The sequence below is a fragment of the Triturus cristatus genome, chromosome 3_2, assembly GCF_964204655.1.
Source record: "Triturus cristatus chromosome 3_2, aTriCri1.1, whole genome shotgun sequence".
Classification (NCBI taxonomy): domain Eukaryota; kingdom Metazoa; phylum Chordata; class Amphibia; order Caudata; family Salamandridae; genus Triturus; species Triturus cristatus.
Window position 1 is genome coordinate 200,796,334 of NC_140584.1, and position 26,396 is coordinate 200,822,729.

Here is a 26,396-nt window from a genome sequence, read left to right on the forward strand (position 1 = left end):
AGTATTCTGCCACAGCGCGCGTCCGCTGCGCGTAGCGTGTGGCATGAAGCTTTTATGCAGCTGACTAGCAGAGTGCCGAATGACGTAGTGCCCTCATCCCCTCTAGCCCGGAAGTTGTTACTGTCACCGCGCCTCCCTCCACACCAATCGGGAAGAATTCCCGTGGTGGACCGGGGAGAATGCGGGTGTCGGGTGTCCAAGGGTGCAGAAGTGCGTGTACGTTTTCAAATATTTTTGAATATCAGTTTCTTCACAATTATTTCAAAGCAATTCGGCGATTTTTAAAAAGAGAACAGCACATTGGGTGTACAAAAGGGAAGGTACCGTGAAGGAGCAGAGTGAGTACTCTTCCACAGTGCGTGTCCGCACATAACTAAAGGCCAAAACTCCTTCCACAGGCCTTAATACTGTTTAATTCACAGACTATCAATTTTCAGAATTGAAACATTTTCAATGTTAATTATTTATAACAAATCATTGTTGTTACTCATTTGTCTTAAACAGCTAACATCCATGGACAAAGCCAATCGCATTGACAGGTTTTAGGAGTGTGTCAGTTGTATTATATATCTGAATGCAATTACATCTCTAGGAGAAACGAAAATACTGGTCGGGAATCACAGAAATTTATTTTACACGTTCCCTTTTAGAGAGCCCCCACTTTTTTCATCCCGCTTAGAGACCTGTCTGCACATATTTCTGTATGACTGATTGCAGCCATCAGCCGTGGGTGCCTCCTGAAGCCTAATTAGAGGGTTGTTTCTCAAAGTTGATGCCACTTGCAGTGCAACACACTGGGAACGCACACACTTTAAAGGGCTGAAGTTGTCACTCTACAATTTGCACATTACAGTAACGGTGAAACATATTAATGCAGTAAGATATGGGACAGTTTTTAATGTGTCTATTTCAAGACTATACGTTCCCACCTGCTTTATATGCCTTGCTTTGTCACTTAATTAATTTTCTTTAAAATGCACCATTTGCCAATGTTTTTTTTTTTTTTTCCCCCAGGAGGAGAACCCACCCTGGAGCCTCGTTTGTCTATTAAGCTTACAAAAGTAATTACCAACTTTACGCCCCATCACTTTCAAATGTCAACAGCTGCCACTAAAAAACTGAGCATAGCTGAAATGTTTGAAATATTAAATATGTTTAGAGCTGCCAATTTTATCGTATTATAAACAAATAGGTTTGTCATTCTGAGGGCCCGGGGAATTTTTTTACGCAGAGGCTGCCATTAAAAAGTACGAAGACAGGCGCTATAGGTGACTTCATACACATATGGTGGTCTTGCCCGGGTCTCATGATCTTCTGGAAGGAGATCCTTAGCCACATTAAGAGCGTTGTGGGGTTCCCCATTCCCTCCTCTCCGGTGGTGACGATACTAGGCATTAGACTCCGACATTGGCTGCTATGAGACATACAGATTGGTGTCTGATTTTACAAATGTTGGGAGCTGCCCGGCAGGCTATAGCTCTATTCTGGAAGAAGCCTCAACCTCCCCCTGTAGCTACAAGGTTTCTCCGCCTATGGCACATTCTAGCCCTTGAATTACTTACTGACCGTATCAATCACACAGATGCTAAGTTCACCCGTAATTGGCAGGCTCTAATACACTACTTTTCCAGGATCAAACACTCAAGATTGGTTTCCCCTCGACTGCGAGCTCCACAGCTATTTGAAGATTCTATTGAACCCTACTTTAGGGGCCGACAGCCAGAGTCCTCAGGGTCACTGTCTTAGCGGAAGAGATGGTCTTCTCCCCCCCCCCCCCCCCCTCACCCTGACGAGACCTCACCCCCACCCCCCCCCACAGTTAGGCACTTAACAACGCATCTTCCCTTTCCTCCTTCCCTTCTCCTATGAGAATTAGATTTTTCCTTTTTCTAACTAAAGCTGTTAGTATTCCCCTGTTAATACCAGGCTTCGACTAAGGCACACGTTTCCGAAACAGTCCATGTGCATATAAGGCCATATAAACCTAGTGGGACACTTACTTCATAATCTAGGCGATAAGAACAGCTCTTCAATGAACCCTAGTGCTACTGGGTATTTAATTTTGACCCTTCATGGCAAGAGAGGAGCCTTAAAATAGCCTCGCTGGGGATCATTTCGTATTTCTCTTACCTTCAGTTCAACGTTTCTTTCATTAGCACTATTAGACTTACGATGTATGGTATTGACTTTGTCCTACAGACTAGTGTTGATGTTCTTTGCTGTTGATACTGGATCTTGTATGTGACTCTATGTGCCCTTCCAAGAATGCATATCTTCAACCTGGTTGATTCTCTTTGATTGTCATAATTTCAATATCAGATTTGAAATAAAAAAAATTAAAAAAAGTATGAAAACCACTGCTCTTGGTACAAAACTTTCTTGCTTTGCCTCTGGTCATTGGATTGCTTTGAAGAATAATTGATAGCTGTTTGAGAAACAAATGTTTTGTACTACTTTAAAAGTTATCCAGAAGTGTCTTTAAAGTATGAATAGATCAATAAGTTTAAGCACTAATGGAATCAAAAAGGTATTGATGATCTGTGTATTTTTTATTTTTATTTATTTAAAATAAGCCTCTTTGCCAACACTGAAGTAAAACATGGTACTGTCTTGTTTATCTCAATAATAGGGCCACTGGAGTTGGGAATCATGTGACAAGGGTTGACCAAATTATGCAGAAAGAAGAGACAAATTACGTGGCAATTCTGTAGCAGTATATTGGGGGGTTTAACAGACAATACTGTATGAGGCAAACGCTATACCTAATTTGTACTAGTTTAACCATTGAATACAGCTATTGGCAACCGAAGAGTGACTAGTTTTTTGTAAAGGGCTTGCCACTGTATCCCAGAATGTATGGTGCTTTCTTTGTAACTTTTGATCTGTTTGAGCTTGAAACAAGCGTTTATCTGTTGAAACCTGCTACATTATACAGCATATGTAATGTAGCAAGTGCTCTAGATCCATAGCTAAGCAAAAAATGCCATGGCTGCAGAATCTCCTAATTCTCAAAAACTAGGTGCATATTTGTAAATAAAAATACTGTACGAGTAAGGAAGCGATACAAACGGCTTGGAAGTGGAACAAACATCTTTATGTAATATCTTTTTTTTAATAAAAATTGCATGTATAGCTAAACAAAACATATAAATAATGGCTTCACTATTAACAATTCATATGTGCACAGTTATTTACAGTCCTCTTTCGAAGAATGGATTGTGAAAGTTTTTAAAAGCCTTTTGACCCCCGGGCCTTTTTGTCAGTCACTGGATATCGGTGATGCCATCGTTGGCTCTGTGCTCGCCGCCCTCGCCCGCCATTTTATTGGGCTCATTTGTGTCGCAGTTGTTATTAATGAGATTGTCACAGTCCATTAGGGCCATCAGGTTGAAGCGCTCCGCCACACAATGCGCTGTAAGCCGAGCCTCGGGGTCATGGTCCCAGCACTCTGTGATTGTGTCGCACAGAAACTGCAGCCCCTGCAACGACAGCATCATTCAATTATTCATCAGGAAACATAAAAGAGAAAGTGCAGCAGAGGGTGAAGGTCAATGGCTTCTCCCATTAAGATTTAGTGCAAAGCCAGTGCAAACCAGCAGGTGTCGCCACCATCCTTTCTATTGCATGTCTGACTTCTAGGAAAAGTAACCAGGAGACGTCTGTGGGCAACATGCACTCTCCTTAACCTCAGATAAAGCATTCGGGTAATTTCGGAAGAATGCCTGTCATGTACGATGATGACTCGTGGCAGAGTGGTAGGCAAGGGTGTTCTTTGGCTGAGTAAGTAAACTATATGCATTCAAGTCCACCAGCATCCTTGCCATTTATTTATTTGATTTATTTAATGCGATTTTATATAGCGCAAACATTACCCGAAGGTGTCGGAGCGCTTTACAAAAGACCCAGTGAGTTACATAAGGATTTTGGATTACATGAGTTACATAAGAGATACAAACAGAAAAATTGCAAATGTACAAGTTGTAAAGTCATTCAAGGACGAGATACAAACAAACTCTAAAATCACATAGGAATGGTAGTAAGTACAAAGGTCTACTACATATACTAGTGGTTTGAGATATATATATATTCACTGAAAAAACCATAGGTTTCACACACGTTATAGTTAGGAATTAGCATTTAAAAAACCTTGCAAATTCACTGAAAAAACCATAGGTTTCACACAGGTTATAGTTAGCGGAAATTTTACTGATAAAAAACCAATGAAATTCCCCCGTTATAGTTAGTGCAGGCAACTATAACTCACGCGACCGCAATCCTCTGCTGATGCTAATACTGTATTTGACACTTATTTGCCCATGTCTTCTTCCATACATTTTTAGCTATACATATATTACAAATATTTTTTTTTCATAAAGACACATATGTCATCAGCAGAAGATTGCGGTCGCGTGAGTTATAGTTGCCTGCACTAACTATAACGGGGGAATTTCATTGGTTTTTTATCAGTAAAATTTCCGCTAACTATAACATGTGTGAAACCTATGGTTTTTTCAGTGAATTTGCAAGGTTTTTTAAATGCTAATTCCTAACTATAACGTGTGTGAAACCTATGGTTTTTTCAGTAAATTTGTACGGTTTTTTAAATGCTAAGTTACTTTACGCCATTCGTGGCGTGCGCGCCCACTTAACGCAGTTCGTTCCGTGCGCGCACGGTGCGCTTCGCGCACCGTGCGCGCACAGTGAGCACGCGGTGCGCTTCGCGCACCGCGCGCCCACTTTACGCAGTTAGTGCCGTGCACGCACGGTGGGCACGCGGTGCGCTATGCGCACCGCGTGCCCACGTTACGCTAGATGGGCCATGTACGCACGATGCGCTTCGCGCACCGTGCGCACATGGAGGACATATGATGCATTTCGTTTTGAAAGGTAATATTTTAATTTTTCGTATATGTTCTAAGCCATGCACAAATGGTGCCCTTCGGGCACCATTTGCACACGGGGTGGAGAGAGTGTGGATAATTTTTTTTTTTATTATTATTTTTTTAAATATTTTAGTTTAACTCATCTTTAATAAGCCATGCACAATTGGGGCCCTTCGGGCACCAATTGCACACGGGGTGGGGAGAGTGTGGATAATTTTTTTTTTTTTATAATTTTTTACCATACGCGTACGGTAAGCGTAATCGGCGAAATTAGCGAAAAAATAAAAATTCCGTTTTTGGCCTTGGGGGATCTTTGGGGACTCCCTCAACATTGCTATGTGTGTGGGAGCTGTCTAAACAGCCCCTTTACATGTTTTTGTGCTTTATATTTTAAACATCACTCTCAGTGCGAGAGAGAAAATGGCGGCCGCCGCTTCCTGGTTTCGTCCGATTCGAATGTTTACTAAGATCTAAGAGCCAATCAGAATCGCGCTTGCGCACGCCACCGTACGCGTACGGTAAGCGTACCGTCAGCGCACCGTAAGCTGGCTCAGATATATATTGATTTAAAGGCTATTTTCTCAGAATCTACTGAACAGATTTACACCAAACCTACAAAAGGCACTTCCTTGACCTGAGGACTACCTCTCTGCCAAATTTCTAGTAATTCTGTTCAGCCGTTCGGGCTGTAGCCCTGTCTAAAGGTCCTATGGAAAAATGCATGGGAAAAACGCGTTTTGGGACCCCCCTTTTATCTCAGCCCCCGCTTGACGAATCCCCCCGAGACTTTCAGGGTAGGAGCGGAGCGTAGCGCCCCACCTATTTTGAAAAATTCGCGAGGATTCGTCGACCGGCGCCAAAGTTATTCAAAATAGAATGTTGCGGATTTCCTATGGAAACGTGGTCCTAACTATAACTACCTACTGGTATATATATATATATATAAATTGCAAATTCACTCAGGGTTACATTTAACAGCGATTAGGCTTGGACAATTTTATATTACATATTTACAGAGCAGGAAATTCTTGCCATCGTTCAGCCAGGTGGTGTTGCACTCAAGGGTGGTGGTCTTGGGTCTGGAGGGATCCCCGAGTTAGAGATGTCCATAGGGGTAGAAGGCCGGATGGTGGTGGGGGAAACCGCATGCTGGCAAGTTTTCACTGCGATAGTGTGTGACATTTCTATGTTTTCACGGTGATTGTCTGACACTCCAATATCTTAGGTGTGACACTTAGGATGACCCACGAGTGGGGCAAAGCAACCATGGCCATGTAACTAGTTACATTTCACAAATGACTTTTTTGTGTGCACTGTATTGGTAAATGAACAGTCTTGAAACAGCTGCAGCACTGCAGAAGTGGCATGCTAGTTCTGCAACCTACATCTCGTTTCTAGCAGGATTAAACTGAAGACATTTGTGGCACCTCAAACAATCGAAACGTGATTTGGAATGGGAAAAGTGAGGTGTGGGCACACAGTTTGAGAAGTCACCTGTAGTGCCTAGAAAAGGAAGGCGTACGCTACAACTCGCTCTGTAAAAATGTTATCAGAGCGAGGGTTATTTCCACAATGCAAGGTACGACAATCTATGGAGCATTAAATAAACGGCATGGCCTCGTGCAACAACGTGTTCTGAGACTTCCCTGAATCAAGTTTAGAGAACAGGGTCAGGTGTGACTCGCCTGTGTGCTGCCATCGGGGGACTGGGAGAGTGAGGGACCTGGGTCAGAAAGCTTATATTGAAAAGAAAAAAAAAGATCAGTGAGAGAGGTTCATGGCCCAAATAGTATGCATTTAAATCTGTCAAACGGTTCACACTGTATAAAAACGAAGCGCACTAACACCTTTCAAGTTGTGACGAGACGAACTGTTAAACAAATTTTAAATTTGAAAGGAGTTAATGATCGATCATGTGAATTAGATTTTTTTTAATTTTTATTTTTTTTACCAGTGGGTGAGTAGGTCACAAGTTGTGGCAGAAAAGAGCTGTCTTTAAATATTGGGCGAGATTTACCTTTTGTCCATATTTCCTTTTATACAGGTTTCATCCTTGTGAGATTTTCCCAAACACTCAGGAGCATATTTATGAGGCCGTTTGCGTCACTTTGGCACCACGCTACATGGTGCAAGAGCGACGCAAACCTTAAAGACAGATTTTTGAAGCCACACAAAGCCACTTTGCATGGCTCTGAGTGGCTCCAAAAATCTGGACTAACGCAACAAAGTGCAAATCGCTGCGATACGTTACTCTGCTCTGGGAAGGCATTCCATGGAAGTTGCGTGGGTGTTCCCATGCAACTCACATGTATTTTTTGACGAGTTCCCAGATTTACAAGAACTTGTAGACCTGGGAATGCCCCCAAATCTTACACCATCCCAGGGGTGGCGTTTCTTTTTCTTTCTATGTGTGCCTCGTTTCTACCTCTTCCTATGTGTACTGCATTCAGCAGCACACACAGAAAGAGGAATATGGAAAGGGGGGGCTCTTGGCCCCCCCCCGCCTGCATGGCGGTGCGGCGACCTCCCCCGTCCTTCCGGACTTCTCGGTGGTGGGGCGTGTCCACTGGGGCGCGCCCTGCCACCGATTGGTTGCCACCGTGACCCGGATGTCGTTAATCGACGTCCGGGTCGGAGGGGAGGGGGGCGGGCCACTATGGGATAAAGAGGCGGGGAGCGCCCAGGTGACCCCCTTGTTGCCTGGACGCTCCCCCACAACGGACGTGCCCCGGCGTTCGGGGTTTCAATTTTCCCCACCCACCATCCCTGGAGTACGCGGTTGATGCGTTACTAGTCCGAGTAGTGGGCATTTGGCGCGGTAAACTGTTCTGAAATGTTAGTTTCTGATGAGGTTTTCTTTTAGGACTTTTTCCCCCATTGTAGTGATCAATATTGTATCGTGAAGTTATGTTCTTGTTTATGCTTTCTCGTAGGCCTTTTTCTCCCAAGGTAGTGAATGATACTGTATTATGTGTAACTGGTGCAGTTGTGTTTAGGCCCTTCTTTCCCTTGTAGCTTTATGGTGTTATACATGATGTGTGATTTTAGTCAGTGTAGTTGTCCTTTAGAATTTTTTCCCATAGGTCGTCGTATTTATTAGGTATGGGGCATGCGGTAAGGTCATGACCGGTGAGCAACTATTTGAAGGTCTGAGGGGGCGGGCATCATCCTAGGGAGGTGCCCGCCCAGGGGGAGGGGTCATTGGCCCCTCCTAGAACTTCAGGGGCAAGGTAACTGGTGCTTCAAAGGGGCGCGGGTTGGGGAGTCACGCTTTCCTTAGGCTGGTAGCCACCCCGCGCGCGCATACTCATGACGTCACCGGATGGCGCAGAGTAAGGGCCCTCCTTTAGTGGGTAAATGAAGTTCACGGCGTGGACCGGGTAATTACCGGGCCCGGCTGCGCATGCGCACACCTGTAGGGGAGGCGCAGCTAGTAGGACCTGACACCGGTTAGCGACCTTGCCATATGGCCCAGAAATGTTAGTATACAAAAATGCAGAGTAGGATGTTAGACTCGGTTAGGAAACAATCTGTATTAGAGTCTTTGTTAAGGATAGTCACTCACACCTGTTGACAATAATGTATCTAATGTCCTGCTGATTTTTGTATAACTGTTTATCATGCAAATTATAAAATTTATTGTTTTATAACTTAATAAATACGGCCGGGGGGGTCTCGCGACCTCCCGCCTTCCAAAAATACCACGTCTATGTTCTGTGTCCGGGGGTGGTGAGGTCATAGGGGGAGGGCGGTAGCCAGTCACTGACCATGTGTCTCTCAGGATTTTTTTTATGCAGGAAGGTGCCCCTTCCTCACAAAAACAATCCTGCATGCAAAGAAGGCACCCTTGCACCTTTGTGCAAGGGTGCCTGTGTTGGCGGTAGGCAGCCACAAGGGTGCCAGCGCAGGGGAAAGGACAGGAATGCACCGTCTTGCCTTAAATACGGCTCATTACTGCAGTACAGTAAGGAGACATTCTGCTCTGCACTGGGTGACATCCCCATAATGGGTCCATATAGGGCGGTGTGGTTTTTTTGGGCTCATCTATACAGCTCTTCATTCTGACAAACCAGCCTGATAATGATACGGCTGTTCATCATGTTCCACTGACCACCTGCTGCTGACCTCCTGGTCTGCCCAGAGAGCCTGTGAGGCTGGGAGCAGGCTTGACTGATCTGAAGAAGTTGAGCCCTGGCTTTAATTACTGTTAAAAACACAGACAGAGGCAGTGCTCACCCCTTCCTGCCTGGCTCAATGTGAAACAATTTATGAGAATCCCCGGGCAGCAGTGTCGCAGACACCTGTCAGAGCAAGCCAATTTTAAAAAGTGGTGCACTGGCTTCTTCTGTGAAATGCAGCATGGTGTACCTCATACTCAGATGGTTCCGGGGGAGCTGTTATGCTTGACTAAAGCATTTTAGTGCAGTGATGTGGACACCAGCATTTAAATACGTTAGTCTAACTCCTGATGTGTGGTACTTGGCAGGGTTGGATTATAGATCAGCCCCACGTTAAAACGTCTGACAGCACTGGAATTTGTGCCATATAGACACTCTGTGCAGCACCACAAACACGCTCTGAACACTCACTACGTCATAGATCTCAGCCCATCCCTGCGGCTGTCTTTCATTATACATAGCTTTTGTCTTGGAAGGAAGCTGGTTGATTGTTCGGCTGCACCTAATAACACTATAATTGACATTCAGATTAACTCACGTCATCCGATTAATGTAAATTGTGCGTATTGTACCCTGGTCTTTAAGCGGGATGAAAAAAGTGGGGCCCTTTAAAACGAGCATGGCCTACATAATTAACGGCGTAGCTTAAACACATAAACTAAACTTATGTGATTTACATAGTGTACCACCGAACCAGTATTTTGGTGCGTATCGGAGTTTGTTATTACATCCAGATGTATAACATAACTGACATACACCTAAAACAGCCAGGACTATTGGCTTTGTCAATGGGTGTTAGCTGTTTACAACAAATGAGTAACAATAATTATTTTGTTGTAAATAATATTGAAAATGTTTTAATTCTAAAATATGAGACTGTGAATTAAAACATTGGTGAGGCATGTGGAAGGAGTAGTGGTGTCCAGTGACTCAATCACTCCTTTAATGTTCATAGTATGTAAGATGTGCAATCTTTTTTCTCTCAGTATCTATCTGAAATCCTCCACCTGCATATTTCATACCTCATCTTTCACCGTTAGCACTCTTTCCACTCTCTGCGGAATGCACTTTGTCACATCTCCCCACGTCATCCCTCCCAAGCACACTACACACCCACCCACCTTTAAGCACTGTATTTTCTTTTACTTCAGCCATGTCAATATCTTGACAACTGTTTACCTTCTTCACTCACACAATCCTACACAGAATCACAAGTGCAACTGGCATACGTGACCCTTTTTTGGTATCCGTCCACATTTGTGTATTTTTATTTCAACATCCTGAGGATTCTGATGGTATTTAGGGTTTGTGGATTTCCAATGTGAAGACTGAAAAAATAGCCTAAATATAGCAAAAATTTCAAGTTTTTGGGAAATATAGAAACAAGTGCTGCTAAGTAACCATCTTCCCAGCTTTCAGAAACATGCAGAGCTGAATCAAATAAAACTATTTTTTTTAACACGGTTTTGGCATTTTTTTTAAAGAGGCAACCCATTTTTCCGATTTGTGAGCTTTCAACCTACTTGCAGTTTGTTGTGGAAACCTGTGTGAATCCCAGGGGTGTTCTAGGAAAGCTATATATTTGTGAAGAGTAGACAAAATTCCAAATTCAGCAAGGGTGCATATGTGTAGATCCCTCAAGGCTTTTCCAAAGAAGCTAACTGTTGAAATAAAGAAATATCGAAAACAAGTAGGAACAAGCATTCGCAATGCAATAGGTCTTGCATTTGCAAAAGTTTCAGCGATTGCCATTGTTCATGACAATGCCTTTTTATAATCTATTTTATAAAACAAACACATAAATAAATGGCATCATTTACAATAGCTAGTGTTGCATTATTAGCAATGCCAACTGCTCACACTTTTATAATGCGAGACCTATTGCATTGCAAATGCTTGTTTTATGTGGTGACGAGATTACATTTTTACAGAGATTTAGATGTCTAGGTAGAATATTTATTCTATGTTCTTAATTACTTCAAGCCCAGATGAAGATCCTAGAAAAACAGTTTGGGGAACAAAATACCTGTCAGCAAGATATATATATATATATATTTTTCTTTGTAGGACTATGTGTAAAAAAAAGAATACATCAAAGCCGGCTAAAATCACAGAACATTAACATTTGTTATAATCATTTACAACTTAAATTTGGAAGCTTTGGGAAGCACTAAGATGATGTACACGGAGTGGTGTGTTGATAGACTATTATATTCGTTTGGATATGGACGCACTCTAGTATCCCCAACTATCACAACAATCAAAAAGCTTACATTTACAAAAGGAACTCTTCATTTTGAAGGACTATAATGTGACACCCTATGAAATTTCCATCGGCATCTCTGGATTTGTATCTTGGGCGTAAAACAACATTGTATACAACCAAACTCTACAACAGGAAGAAAAAACTAGAGGAAATTCTATTTTGGCAGCAGGAATTATGGTGGCCTCCAGCCGTTCGTTGCTACCTTGTTAACTAATGAGCAGAGAGGGTGTAGTGTCTGTGTAAGGAGTGTGAAGGCAATGGTAAAATGATCCACGACAACCGGCTGGCAGGTCAGATATTTGATTGTGCAGCCAGTGTAAGAATATCCATCAAGACCTATAAACATAAAATGAACTTGTGCATGTACATGGCACCTTGATGAATCACAACCACTTGAACTGTGTTCCAGGTGTAAAAGCAACTGAAACCAGTAAAAGCTTTGTAAATTAGCCCCACTGTAACCATCGATTTGCCCATCTCTCCCTTCCTCATTGCTCTTACCGCTAACTTTCCAATAATGGGCATCAATAAGAAAAGAGGAGTATATAATTGAATGACACAACACAGATAACTGCACGCTATATATTTCACTACTCACGCATATAAGAGACAACGGCATGGGAATAGGTATTTACGTAAGCAGTTATGTACACAAAAGTGAGAAGGAAACCAAAGAAAAATTGATACATTTGGAAGACTCATACCTCATGCTGTAGGCTCCAGCTCCCAACTCTTGGCCAATCCCGGAGCGGCTGGCATCGAAGTCCTGTACCAATCCTGACTTCATCTGCAAGCGGTAGTTTGAGAGCCCAGGCCATTTTAATTCACTAATTAGGTCCAGCAGCCCCAAAAGTAAACCCCTACAAAAAATCCTTTCTGATAATTCGAGATTGTTTACGTAGACTATCCTTTTGATAACAGGCCGGAAAAAAAATCATACTGCAAAGTGAACAAGCAAAACAGAAAGCAGCTCCACATCCGGGCCGGGAAAGAGACCTGGGAGGGCGAGGGCTGCCCGCGCATGCGCGGTACCTGTCACTTTTGCGTGCCCAGTGGCGGCGCGTGCAGCTGGTGCAGACAGCGCATGTCCCCTTCCGGGGCTCCCGTGGTGAAGAGGGAGCCCCGGAGCCAGAGAGGAAGTGCGGGAGCTGAAGTCCCGGGTCCCAGGAGGGGGCCCGGTTGAAGAGCGGCAGATAGCTGTGAGGGGCTCCCATGCCTAAAGAGAGAGCCCCGCGTCGTGCTGGCAGTAGTGGAGCTGGAGTGCTCCGGAAGCACCACAGCCAGCTGCCGTTCAGGAGGATTCCCCCCGCAGACCAGGTGAGTGGGGGATTCTCCATTCGTCCAGTGGTTGTGCCGATGAAGGTACAGTGTCAATGTTTGTTTCCTGAGCGGACCCGCCATTGTGGGCCGCTCCAACGAAAGGACGAGTTTAAAAAATAAAATAGAAAAAACCGAATGTGAAACTGCATGCTGGCTTGCGAGGGAAGGGGGACAGGAGATGTGCACGCCGCGTGGCTGTAAGCGCGTACACAGGCTCCAATCCGCCAAAAGCCTGCGCGTGCCCATCTCCTGTACCACTTCCGAGGCAAGTCAGCAACAATAGATCTCGCTGGCGACCGCAGCGCTTCACGCTGCGTTCGCCAGGCGAGACCTAAAAAACAGCCATTTGTGACAGTTTTCTTATGTAACTTTTTGTCACAATTGCCTATTTACAAAAACGATATAGACCATTATGTTCACTATAACCTTTTGGTTGTGGGGATATATGGTTTGTAGGTCCTCTAAGAACCCGAGGTACCCAGAGCCAACAACTGAGCTACACCGTACAATGGTTTTTCATTGTGTACTGAGTATAGACCAATTCATATGGTGAGATATGTAGAGTGAAAAATGGGTATCAAGGAAAACTATGTTTTTCAGAAATAGGCATAAGATGTGGAATTTAGGAGCAGTAGTTACTTATACATCTCTGAATTTGTGGGTACCCATACAAGCATATGATTTAGATTGTATTTTTCAATACGTCTTCTTTCTTACACACTGGCTTACATTTGGAAGGCACAAATGCAGTGAAATCCAATTGGTAATAAGAAATAATCTACTATTCTATGCTCCCACATGTCTTCCGATTCAAAAAAAAAAAAAAAATGGTAGCTCACTTGTGTGAGTAGGTGTGGGGTCTGGGCTCCTGTATTGGTACGTGTATTCATGAACTGTATATGTCATAATAAGTTAATATTAGGACATGATGTTCAACTATGTGTTCTCTCTTGGAATGTGGTATTTTGGTTTTTGAATCCTAGCACAGTTGGATGCTGTCCTCTGGGCCCTTTGCTTGTATCCTGGTCTTGTGCTGGGTGTAATAAATTTCATGAAGATCAAAACATTGGATGAATGTTTCTTTTACATATTGGCGACGAGCGGACTAATGTAAACAAGTATTCTTCCCAGCTTGTTTAAGGTACTGTTTTATTATTTCAGGGGCCCCAGGGACGACCCGGCGTTCTACGAGCGTACAGTAGGCCTAATGCCTGTGACAGGAAATGGGCCAAAATACTACATGGACATATCACCTTTTCTACTCACAGCTGTCCCTTTTTTTGTCTAATATGGGTAGCTGTGCATTTTGAGCCCCAGCCCTACTTAGGGAAACATAGCAAACCTGTAATTTGTTTTAAACTAGACACCTAATGGAATCCAGGATGGAGTGACGTGCATGGCTTTCACTCTGTTTTAACCAGAATCAAGTGCTGGATGTAATAATCTTCATGAAGATCAAAACATTGGATGAATGTTCATCTTTTACATATTGTCGACGAGCGGACTGATGTAAACAAGTATTCTTCCCAGCTTGTTTAACCTCTTCAGTGCCCATGACGAGATAGTCTCGTCATGGAGCACGGTTGCGCTGTGCCCATGACGAGACTATCTCGTCATGAACCCCGCCCGTTAATGCAACGCCCGGCACAGGGCGGGGAAAGGGCGGGGCACTGAAGGGGTTAAGGTACTGTTTTATTATTTCAGGGGCCCAGGGACGACCCGGCGTTCTACAAGCGTACAGTAGGCCTAATACTTGTGACAGGAAATGGGCCAAAATACAACATGGACACATCACATTTTCTACTCACAGCTGTCCCTTTTTTGTCTAATGTGGGTAGCTGTGCATTATGAGCCCCAGCCCTACCTAGGGAAACCTAGCAAACCTGTATTTTTTTTTTTAACTAGACACCTAGTGGAATCCAGGATGGAGTGACGTGCATAGCTTTCACTCTGTTTTACCCAGAATCCCTTGCAAACTTTGACTAAACACATTTTCCTCACATTTTTGTGATGTAAAGTTCTGAAATCTGCAGGGGGACACAAACTTCCTTCCTTCATGCATTCCCCTCACTCTCCCCCCAAAAATAGTACCTCACTTGTGTATGTAGACTTAGTGCCCGTGACAGGACAGGAAATGGCTCAAAACGCAACATGGGTACATCACGTTTTTTCACTCAAAATTGACCCTAATTTTTGGGGAAAAGTGGGAAGCTGTGGATTTTGGGCCCTAGTTCCGATGGCACATTTAAAAAATGGTACCTCGCTTGAGTATGTAGGCCTAGTGCCCTCGACAGGAAATAGCTTAAAACGCAACATGAATACATCACATTTTTCCACTCAAAATTGAACCTAATTTTTTGGGAAAAGTGGGAAGCTGTGGATTTTGGGCCCTAGCTCCGCTGGCATCTGAGGAAACCTAGCAAACCGGCACATTTTCTAAAACTAGACTACTTGGGGAGTCCAGGGTGTTGTGCCTTGTGTGATCCCATGAGGATGTCTTACCTACAATGCCTGCAAACCTCAAACTTTGCCTGAAATCACACATTTTACTTGCATTTCTGTGATGGAAAATTCCGGAATCTGCAGGAATCCACAAAATTCCTACCACCTAGCATTATACTCCACTTGTGCCGATAATAACGCTGTACCACTTGTGTAGCTGGGCCTAGTGCCCGCAATAGGAACAGATCAAGCTAAGGTCAATGGGAGCCCTTGCCTCAGGGCCAGATGGGGGGTTGCCTTCAATATGCTCCTGATGGTGGGCAGAAAGACATTATTGCCTCTTCTAGGGTGTGCATGATGCACAGGTAGGTCACACCCTCCTTTTGGTTTTTTTGGCACCATTTTGAATTCTCTGGTGTTTAGTTGGCTTTCTACCCCCCTCAGGGGCAAATTGAAGGCAAACCCTGTCACTATCACAAGATGTTTTGGGGTGGGGGAATGGCCATGCCCATAGAGGGCAGCCCTCACCCCATATATATATTTTTTGTTATGCTCTGGTGTCTAGTGGGCTTTCTGACCCCCCGTGGGGTAGATGGGGGTACTTACTGTGTTCGCGGGGGGCAGAAAGACTGAAATTAGTAGGGGGTGGGGAAGCTCAAACCCTTGCCGAAGGGCCCACTCCCCCAAAATCCTTGGTGTCTAGTGGGTGGATCCCTGCTTGGGAATCACTCTCCTATAGTTATCCCCATGCAGGGATCCACTGGGCAGAGATATCATTGGAAGTAAAGGGAAGATTCTCCCCTTTCCAACGATACCTCTCCCACCCCAATCAGTGCTCAGGGGGTCTGAGATATGCCCCTGAGCACTGATGCAGTGAAAGTAAAACAAGGCCATCAGCTTGTTTTACTTTCTCTTTACCATAATGACGCTAGCGTGCCCAGCGCACAGATCATCATTAGCGTAAAAGAAAAAAACTCAGGCTGCTAAGGAACCTCTTCCTGAGCAGCCTGAGTTGAAAATTAAATAAAGGAATCCCTCTGGTGCAGAGCAGCAGAAGGGCCTTTATTTACCTCCCCAGTGTCGTGCCAATGGTCGACACCCGCACCTAAAGGGTTAAAGGCCTGACTGTAACTATCAAGTTTTTTATGCATTAATATTATTTGTGCATCATTAACATCATTCATAAGGTGGATCTACTCTCGAATTTACATGTGTATAATTATGATGCTATTGGATTTGAAACGATTTTCCTATGGCCTCTTAAAGCCAGGAAAATGTGACATATGCTAACTAAGCCTTGACGCCATCTTGTTTAAAATGGATGTCTCACCATGCACATTCACTATTTATTATTTCAGCAGCACTTATTCATATAGGTCATGTTTATTTCCGAATTACATTGTTCTTGAAGAAGACTCTCTAGCATGGGCTCAGTAACATAACTGTTCTCAAGGTTTTTTCCGTCTGCTCGTGGTATTGCATTTGGTCACAATAGTTTACTGTTGTTTTGTTACCAGTTTGTTCTGCCATCTCCGGGTGACATTAGCATAGAGTGGCCGTGAGTCAATATTCATGCAGTGAGATAGTGCTTAGGTGGTAAGTCAATATGACACTTATTACTTCTATGCTTTGATTTGCTGAAATTGTAATTCGTTTGCTTACACCATGATGAATTTGCAGTTTCTGTTATATTCTATGAGAACATTACCTATTTAAACCCTCGAATTTGGGAGTGAGCCAGAAACCTTTCTAGCACTACTTGGGATGCTGTTTGATTTCTTTCAGATGTTGCTGCTCAATTGGGACTTTGAATATTTTCGACTGTGCCTATTAATCTGTTTTGTCGTACTGCTGACAGCCTTTATCGCAACGATTTTTATGAAACTGCACTTTACAATCTCTGTATTGAACCTTTGAATTTTTGTATTAAATATTTTTAAATCTTCTAATTCCTCAGTAGAACTCATTTATTGAGCCTGTCTTTCCTTAATTGGCTGGAATTATTGGTATACTGTATTTGCACCTTATCTTGGGACACACTGCCTCATGAAATTGAGGTTTAACACCATCCCCGATCCACCCACCCATGTGCATGTTGTTGAGGTGTCTTTGGGGTGTAAGATTTTAGGGGCCCTCCGTGCCCACACCACCATATTATTAAGCACGACGATTCACAGAAGGGATTAAAACACGTCTTCTCACTCATGCCAGGCACCAAAATGCTTCTTGCAGTGTAATATGCTACCCTTCGATCTAGTCCCCCCTCTATCCTTCCAGTTGTGGATTGCTACTCATCCGCTGCTGCTCATTAGGTTTCATCTGAGCATGCAGTGCAATATGAATACAAATACAATTAATTTTGGTGCAGGTAGAGGTGGGCAGACAAGACCCACACTAGGTTGCTTGCACATACTCCATGCACAACTCATGAGGGGATACAGCAATTAGCAATTTTGATGTTTGCGATAATGTTTGCACAAACAATATATCAATCTTGCCTTTAGCAGGAACCAGTGCTTAATTTGAGCCAGTGGTTTCTGGTGTTCAGCACCAGCACCTAATTGTCAACACCGGCACTTATGGCAGTCTGCCACATGGTGGCGCTGTTTGTCTAATTTACAGGTGAGCACAAGAACAGTTTTTTATATTAACTGAATATACATTAAAAATAGTAATAACTGCTGCACAAGCCATTCCTATGGCTTTTGGGGGACTGGAATAGGCCGAATTGTCGCACTTGCAAGAGTGTGATGGTTAGTAGTTATGTTGGTCCTGTCACTGGCCGTGCCGACTTGGGCAATGGGTGATGCAAGCTGCAGTTGCCTCCCGACAAGGGCCCTGGCACTTATTGCTTTACAAATTAATCCTGGCAGGAACATATATTAGACTCTATAGGGAACCATAGACATCATTAAGGGGACGCAGATGTGACCCTGGCTTGCCTCCTGCACCCCCTAGCACTTTGTTTGCGACCCCTGGCCTCAGAGGAAATTAACAAACTTGCAAAACAGTTATTAATTGTTGAAAATTGAGCAGAGGCAACTAAAAGGGTGTCTCTGTGTCTCCTGCTGTCCCTCTGCATGTGAAGGGAACAAGAAAAGCAGGAGTGAGTAGGGTATAGTGAGGTATGGGGTAGAGGGGAATCACTTGGAGTGGAAATGATGGGAAAAATTAGGAGAAAAAGGACATTACAAAGAGACGTGATAGATCAAGAGGCAAAACCAGGGTTGTGTGTGGGAGAGAGAGGGATGAAAGAAATTAGAGAGGTGACAGATGTGAATGAGAAAATGGTGTGAAAGAGAGTGAGACAGGTGAGAACATCAGATGAAAGACATATAGGTGACAAAGAGACTACTGAGCGTCAAGAAGAGGGAAAAGCTGAGGGGAGGGAATGACAGTATGAGTAGTGATACAGAAAGAGAGGGCTAAGCGAGACCGAAAGAGGGCGGAGGCAGGTGTGAGAAAAGTGACAAAGAGACAGCTGATGATAGACCACTGAGATGCAGAGGAAGATAGGCGAAAGATACAACTCAGATATGGAAAAGTAAAGCAAGTAATTAAGAGACAGCTGAGAGAGAGTGGGGAGACCGGTGCGAGAGGTGAGGCACTACTGAAGAAGAGTGTATTCTGAGAGAAGGAGAGGCAGAGTGAGGAGAGAGTTAATGTAGACAATGATGAGAAAGAGAGCGCTCTCTCATCATTGTCTGATGACAATAATAGGAGAGTGGCAGATAAAGAGACTCTATAGAAAGACAGCTAAAAGAAGTGGGGAAGTGGGCGTGTGAGGCGGTTTAGAGAGTGACAGAGAGGCAGGTTCGAAAAAACAGCTAAAGGAGAGGTGGGGAGGAGGAAAGGTGAGCGATAAGGAGGCGATACTGAGAAAAATGCAGTTGAGAAAGAGACAGACAAGGAGTAAGAGAGGGGGAAACAGGTTTAAGGGAGATGAAAAAGAGATAGAACAAGTAAAGTCCGACATGAGATATTATTAGGAGATCAGTGAGGTAGACTGTTGACTTAGAGGCGGAGACAGGAGGGATGAGAAAGAGAGAACAACAGGTGAAAAAGACAGGTGAGTGAAAGGTAATACAAAAGACCAATATTCGAAAAACAGACTGCTGAGGGGAGGGTGACAGCCGATCAAATGGCCATTTGACAGTATAGCACTTCCTGTGATGTTACTGGTGTCAACGGACATATGATGTCACTTCTGTTACCCCAGTCATTTAGGTGATTCAACATCCATGTATGGGGCAGTTGTCTGACAGTGGGTTTCTGTGATATTAAGAGAGCATGCTCTGCATACTGACGCACACCAATGACACAGTATTGTAAAGATAAAGAGTCCCAAGTGAAGGGAATAATGTGACAACGGTGTAGGAGAAGATAACCGTCCATGCGAACCTCGATCAACAACAACCCACAAGCAGACTGCCATCCATGAAATGTACCAGGTTAAGGGATCTGAAGGTTCCTCTGTTTTCCAGAGAGTCTTGTGTGTGATACAGAGTGCTTTAAAGATTATTCGTTCCAGGATAGGGAGCCAGTGCATATTCCTCATTGCTGGTTTGACAGATTGTTTTCTGGGGATGTTGTGTAACAGTCTGGCTGCGCAGTTCTGTACTACCTGAAGTTTACTAATTACAGAGTTCGGGGTGCCCAGGTAAAGTGCATTGCAGTAGTCCAGTCGGGGGGAGTATAAGTGCTTGGACCATGGTTCTGCGTGCGGCATCTGGGAGGAGAGGTAGTATTTTCCTCAGTTGTCTTAGGATGCCAAAACAGGTGGCTGCTACCTGTACCGCTTGATGATCACGTTTAAGTGACTTGTCCAGCCAGATTCCTAGGCTCTTTATCCTATCCTTGGGTTCGGGGGAGGGACCCAGACAGGCTGGCCATTTTAGATCTAAGGGAACACTTACTGTGTTGCCGAGGATCATTAGTTCGGTCTTATCCCTGTTGAGCTTTAGCTATGACTTGTCCATCCAGATGGCCACCTTTGTCAAACAAGCTTCAAGGTTGATTTTGCTACCATCTGGGTGGTTGAGGGCTACCACCAATTGGATGTCATCCGCGTATGTAACTAACTTGTCTCCGTATAGGAGGACCAGATCGGCTAGGGGTCTCAGATACACATTTAATAATGTGGAGCTCAGTGAGGACCCCTGTGGAACCCCACAGGTGAGGGGGGTCTTCCTTGAGGTGTGGTGGCCTTCAAAGACTTGGAACGTTCTGTCCCTTAGAAAGGACTTGATCCAGTTGAGTGCTTTGCCTGACACTCCTACCTCATTGAGTCTGTCTAGTAGAGTGCCATGATTTACCGTGTCGAATGCGGCACTCAGGTCAAGTAGGATGAGTGCCACATTACCCCCCGAGTCGAGGATTTTTCTTGATTCCTCAGTCACTGTTATTAGTGCTGTCTCTGTACCATGGTTAGGACGAACCCAGTCTGGGATGAGTGTAAAATCTTGTGGGTTTCCAGGTAGTTGGTGAGTGAAGTGTTGACATGATTTTCTAGAATTTTGCTGACCAGGGGGAGTAGTGAAACCGGGCAGTAGTTGTTCCAGGTTTATTGGTTTATATTGGGCTTTTTTAGGAGCGCTTTGACCATGGCATGTTTCCAGCTCGGTGGTACTATCGCGGTGTTTAGGGATGCGTTAAGGAGTTCCGGGAGTGAGGGGAGTATTGTCTCCTTTACCTTCTGTAGCAGGTGGGCTGGGTCACATGGGGAGTCTGATTTGACTTTCGTAAAAAGTGTGGACAGGGTGGTCATGTCCAGATTTGGGAGATCGCTCAGTAGGTTTGCCCCCTCTGTCTGACTTTCCCCTATGGTACTGGGATTGTCCGTCTGCTGCGGTGTAGGGAATAACATAACATGAATGGTCACACATACACCATATACCACACAGGCCAATACAACAACAGTTCCCTCTTTGGACTTGATACGAAATTAAAAAGATTAAACATGGGGAAATTTGTTTTGCTTAAAGGGCTCTTATAGTAGATCAGGAGAAGATCCCCGGCATATGGACATTAACTATATTACCAGAAACAGAGGAACGGTTAAACAAATCAAGTTATCAACTAAAGGAAGTATATATTATTAAAATGGGGGGGAGCTCACAAATTTGCTCATCGTTTAATCTTTATTTGGAAAAGAAATTAAAAAGGTTTGTTGCAGATGACACCATATAGCTTGGCCTTTCTTTCTGTTTCACTCCCTTTTTCCTCTGTCTTGCCCTTTTCTTAGTCTATCTCTGTTTTTTCTATTCGCTCTTTCCTTCCATGATAAAGCACTTGTGCCATAAAAGTTTACTCATTGTAGCAGGTCTGGTGTTCTTCAGGAGCACCATTCAAGTTACTGCATCTTTATATTCTCTTATCTAACCTAGATATTAGAAAGTAGCTCAGTATTGTTATCATTCTTCTGAAGTAGTTCTCACCATAGGAAAGTTTGCACGATCCTAACTTGCAGCTTCCACCTGGTGTATGTATTTAGTTGTTTTTAATCTCTGACATTGTGCATGATAGATGTTATGAAAACCTGTTAATTATGAAAAATACATCCTCATAAACCCAGTTTGCCCTTTGACCTTTCACATGTTTTCATTCTGTTTCCCTATGTTTTTCTCTCCAGCCTGCCCACGTGTTTTTTGACTAGTGGCCTACTTCTTTAGATAGGTTTGTCAGGCGTTTTTGAGGGGACTGGCTCAAGAAGCTCCTTGGAGAGTATGACGACTGCACGCTTTTTAGGTCTCGCTGAGCCAGCACGCATGCGCTGCTAGCGAGACATTTAGTAAGGGAGTTTTCAAAGTGCTACCGCTGGCATAGAGCTACAGTGCACAAGGCGTGCACGTGCGCAAAGCAGCCATATGGCTTTACGCCGCTCTCCCTCAGAGCCTCCTCTCCGCCCCCTTCCCTGCTGCTATTTCACACCAGTTTTCTTATCCACACGGCAGCAGATAGAACAATTAGAGAAGGGGCCAAGTGCGCGCACAGAACTCCCGCTTCTCTCCCCCCCCCTTAACCCCACCCCCCACAGATCGCGTCTCGCGGCTGCTCCCGCGGCCAATGCTGGTTGATGTCTGGCATTTTTGTTTGAACTCCGACTTCTAGCATGCGTTGTGCGTGCTGTAAGAATGTTTTAAGCTTTGTGCGTAGCCTTTGCCTATTGTCATTTACAGGCCATTCCTAACGTCTTTATCTGTTATTACTGTGCAGAATTGAATTCTTGTGCTGTCCGCGCCTTAAACATTTGTATGTGAATCGAAGTTATTGCGCATGCGCCCGCACTTAGTGCATTCCATCCGTATTAGAGCTCGGGTGGCTCCACACCCGTACCCACAACCACACCCTCAACTGCACCCACAACCACACACACACACAACCACACACACAACCACACACACAACCACACACACAACCACACACACAACCACACACACGCAACCACACACACACACACACAACCACACCAAGCATTGGCATAGCCAATAGGTCTCGCCTTTGGGACCTTATAAGTGTTTAGCCACGCAACAGTTGACGTGGTTGCACCAAGGATATTGTGCTGCATAACTAAATACCTAGAAGGTCCCAAAAGCGAGACCTATTGGCTATGCCAATGCTTGTTCCTTGTTTTCCAGGAGTCATGAGCACCTGAATCTCAAGTATATAAAACATATTCTCCAGGAAAAGAGATCATGTGACTTCTGGTACCACCTAATGGTATGCCTGCGTAAGTTGCCTAAATATTAATGGAATGTTTGTTTTAAAAACCTATACAATTTAATGCAAGAGTGAGGGGCTCTAAAAGCTCAGGGCTGTGTCACAGCGACCCCTACGTTCCTCCCTTCTAACAGCCCTCCTTTCTAGGAGGTAAATGACAGTTTGTTCTTGTTTTTACCATTTCAATAACCTATAACTATCAGGTATTGAAAGACCAGCCTAAACGTTCTTTAAGAACCTACTAATGAGGAGTCTTTCCATTTGAAGAAAGGGTTGGATTCTATTACAATGTTGTAGCAAAATATTCATGAGAAGTCTAGTTCAAGAGCTGGCAGTGCCAGATATCTATGGAAACACTCAGTTATCTAGGGTTGGGGGTGAGCACAGATAAGCGCCACAGTGGGGTGAGGGGGGGAGCAAGGACTGCCAAAGGAGGCTGGGCCGTTAACGTACCTGTCTAGTCCCCTTCTCCTGCAGTCTTTTGTTTTGCTTTCTTATGGAGTCAGAGAGAGTAGTAAAACACCTCTCTCCTGCCAAGCCACCTTTTATTGGCCCAGCCAGGGAGCCAAGGGCCAATAAAAGGAGGTGTAAAGAAAGGGCTTATTTAAGAATTTGCGGGGGCTTTTGTGAAAATCGCTGTATTTTTACAAACGTCCTGATTTCGCAATTTTATTGCAAATCGAAAAATTCTGGAGGGTCTGAATAACACTTCAAAGAGGATCTACTGAATGCCTATGCCTCTCTGAGAAGGAACAAGTATTTTCTAGAGTTTTGTGATTCCCTTGGTATCATTGTTTAATAAATGTCAAAATACTTGACCAATAATGCCACACACTGGCCACCACAAAGTCACTTTGCCATAGGGGCTTCACCTTATTTACAAGGCAGCGTTAAACAACTTAACATGGCTTGATGCTGCCTTGTAAAAAAAAGGCCCCCTTTCAAGCTATGCTTAGCGTGAAAGGGGAGGGCGATGGGTGTTACTGTGGGCATTCCACCACAACATCCATTGATTTTGACGCTTCTCCCTATTTACAAGGGTGGCGTAAATAGGAGGCAGCGCCAAAAGTAAGACCAGGGAAAACCTGGTCTTAAACAGGCGAAACGAGGAGAAATGCTTTATTTCTCCTCTTTTTTTTGCTGTTTCCATGTGTGCTGCATTGTGCAGCACACATAGAAACAGCAAATTGCCTTTGATTGTTTATGTGCAGGAAAATGACCCTTACTGCACATAAACAATGAAAAAAATACGTTTTGCAATTTCTATGTGTGCTGCATTAAGCAGCACACACAGAAGTTACAAAACACCATTTAAAGATTGTTTATGTGCAGGAATCTTCCCCCTCAACGCAGACACCCTTGCACTATGGTGCAAGGGTGCCTTGCGTTGGTGCTAGGCAGCTACATTTAGCGCCAGCACCGGAGAAACGCAGAGTTGCACCATATTGTTGTAAATATGATGCAGCCCTGCGTTTCGGAAGGGGCGGAGGGCTGTGTTCAGCCAGGAAGGCTAACGCCATACTCCGTCACTTCTTAGTAAATATGCCCCACTGTGTTGCATAATTTTCCTTCTCACGGTAAATGAATAACTGGTGTAGTTAGTATTTTTGTGTGGGAAGCCTGGTCACTTTGAGCATCAGCACCCTCTTTGCTTTTGTCATCTTTTAATTGTTTATCTGTAATATTCTCTATCAAGCGCTCTGCTACCCAGAGTCTAAAAGTACATTTGTACCTAAAATGAAACTCCATTAAATGTGAGACTCCCTGGAGGGCCTTCAAGCTGACCCCTTGAAGCAGCATCTTCCCCTTGTAGACATTTCATTCCCCCCATTACAGACGGATTCTACTGGACCAATTGCTATCATGTGGAATTTTTGACATCTAATGAGCAGCCCTGGAAAAATAAATCCCATTTTATGCCATGTGCATCTCGACAGAGGACTTTGGTGTTTATTGCTTTCAGTCAATACTTGAACCAGAAAGGCTCTACCTGTTTTGGGAATTTATGATTAATGGCGTTTGAGAAGGGGATGATGGGAGGGGTGTTGTGTTTGTGTGAACATTTCTGTCAAATCTCTAAAGCAAATTTTCGAGGGAGGAGGGCCATTTTATGAATAGTTTGATCTGTAATCCCCGCCCACGGATTACGGATTAACAGCCACGCTCAGGGTGCCGGGGCACGCCGAATGAGACCCCTAGAGTGCAAATGAAAGCATCTCTCTTTAACATCTGACCCCAGGAAATGCATTCTACCAAAAGCTCACTTTAGTGTTGCTTATTTTTAAAATGGTTTTTAAAAAACGTTGTCCTCCTCTGCGCTTCCATATTTGGGTGTAGAGGAGATTTCAATTGTGAAAAAAATACTTCTATATTCAGTAGTCAGGCCTGGGGTTGATAGGCATAGGAGCAATGCCATTAGGATGACTGGAGTTCTTTCTACTTATCAGGAAACAAGTCCTAAAGATGGCAAATAGGGTGACATATTTGCATAAGAAATGATGTTACAGGAAGGATGTCACATCCCTGCCATAGTCATGAATTTAATGAACATTTTTCTGTTTTACAGTCTGAGTCGGATTTTCTGTGTTTTCACTTGGGGATCATTCTGCCTAGTTTTGTAGACACTAAAATGTATATACATTTACCTTTTTCTATCTAAAAAATGTTACTGTGTATTTATTTGATCTTTAGAGTAAATCCTATTTGGGCAAGCACTCATTGTTGAGATCGGCTTGTGGCGCAGGTTCACATGTCACATGGTTAACGCAGCCGTTTAGCCTTCAAAAGGCAGAGAATTAAGCACAGTAAGTAAAATGGAGATTACGACTTTCCCAGATTTGGTGTTGTTAGGGTCGGACTGGGACATAAAATAGGCCCGGCAAACCATATTAAAAGTGGCCCCATTAGCGAATTAGATAGCCAAAAAAGTGGCCCACATTTGCAAATAATTGCAGTTTTGAACTTGTTAAACACAAACTGTATAGTTATTTTTTTTATAAACAAACTTTAGTAGGATTTTCCAAATCATACATCATAAGTATTGTATCACATTATACATATTAGGATGTCAACAGTGAAACATTGATGTATTTGCATACCTGGTCACCAAAGGCAACACACATCCCTCCCACCCCCACGAGTCAGTACAAAAACATACATTTGTTAGCGAAGTATGGTATGTCTGTGTATGCTAAGGAAGAGTGGGAGATAGCGGGTGCTCAACTCTGAGCCTTGTATGTCAGCCTTTGCAAGTCTCAGGGGGCCTTTGGAGCATCAATGAGGGCCCAATGCACCTTAATGTGGAACTAGGTTTGGTGAACCTGCAGACACGCTCTATAGTTATTTTGCAAGGTACGGGAGACTGCATGCATTTGTGCTTGCAGGAGGCAATGTTTGTGGTAATATCAGAGAAATCATCAGAAAAAATCGGATCACCAGACCATAAAACAGGCCCACCAACTACTAAAAACCAGCCCATATACTGACCTATGAGACCAGCCCTTCGGGGACAGCCAGATTACGCTATAGGCCACTAACTGTGTGTATATCAGAAAGCCATAATCTCGGTTTACGGTCAGAATCCCAGCA

The 26,396-nt window shown here is 43.9% G+C and overlaps 1 protein-coding gene across 1 annotated transcript in view; it reads right to left on the minus strand.

The window, feature by feature from the left end:
- Positions 1-3,072: 3,072 nt before the first annotated feature.
- The window catches only part of LOC146857017 (TGF-beta receptor type-2-like), a 375,128-nt gene continuing 351,804 nt past the window's right edge, over positions 3,073-26,396 (minus strand). Inside the window, exon 7 of the mRNA XM_085647505.1 lies at positions 3,073-3,479. Coding sequence (XP_085503631.1) covers positions 3,264-3,479 — 216 coding nt within the window. The 3' untranslated portion in view covers positions 3,073-3,263. The remainder of the gene's footprint in view (positions 3,480-26,396) is intronic.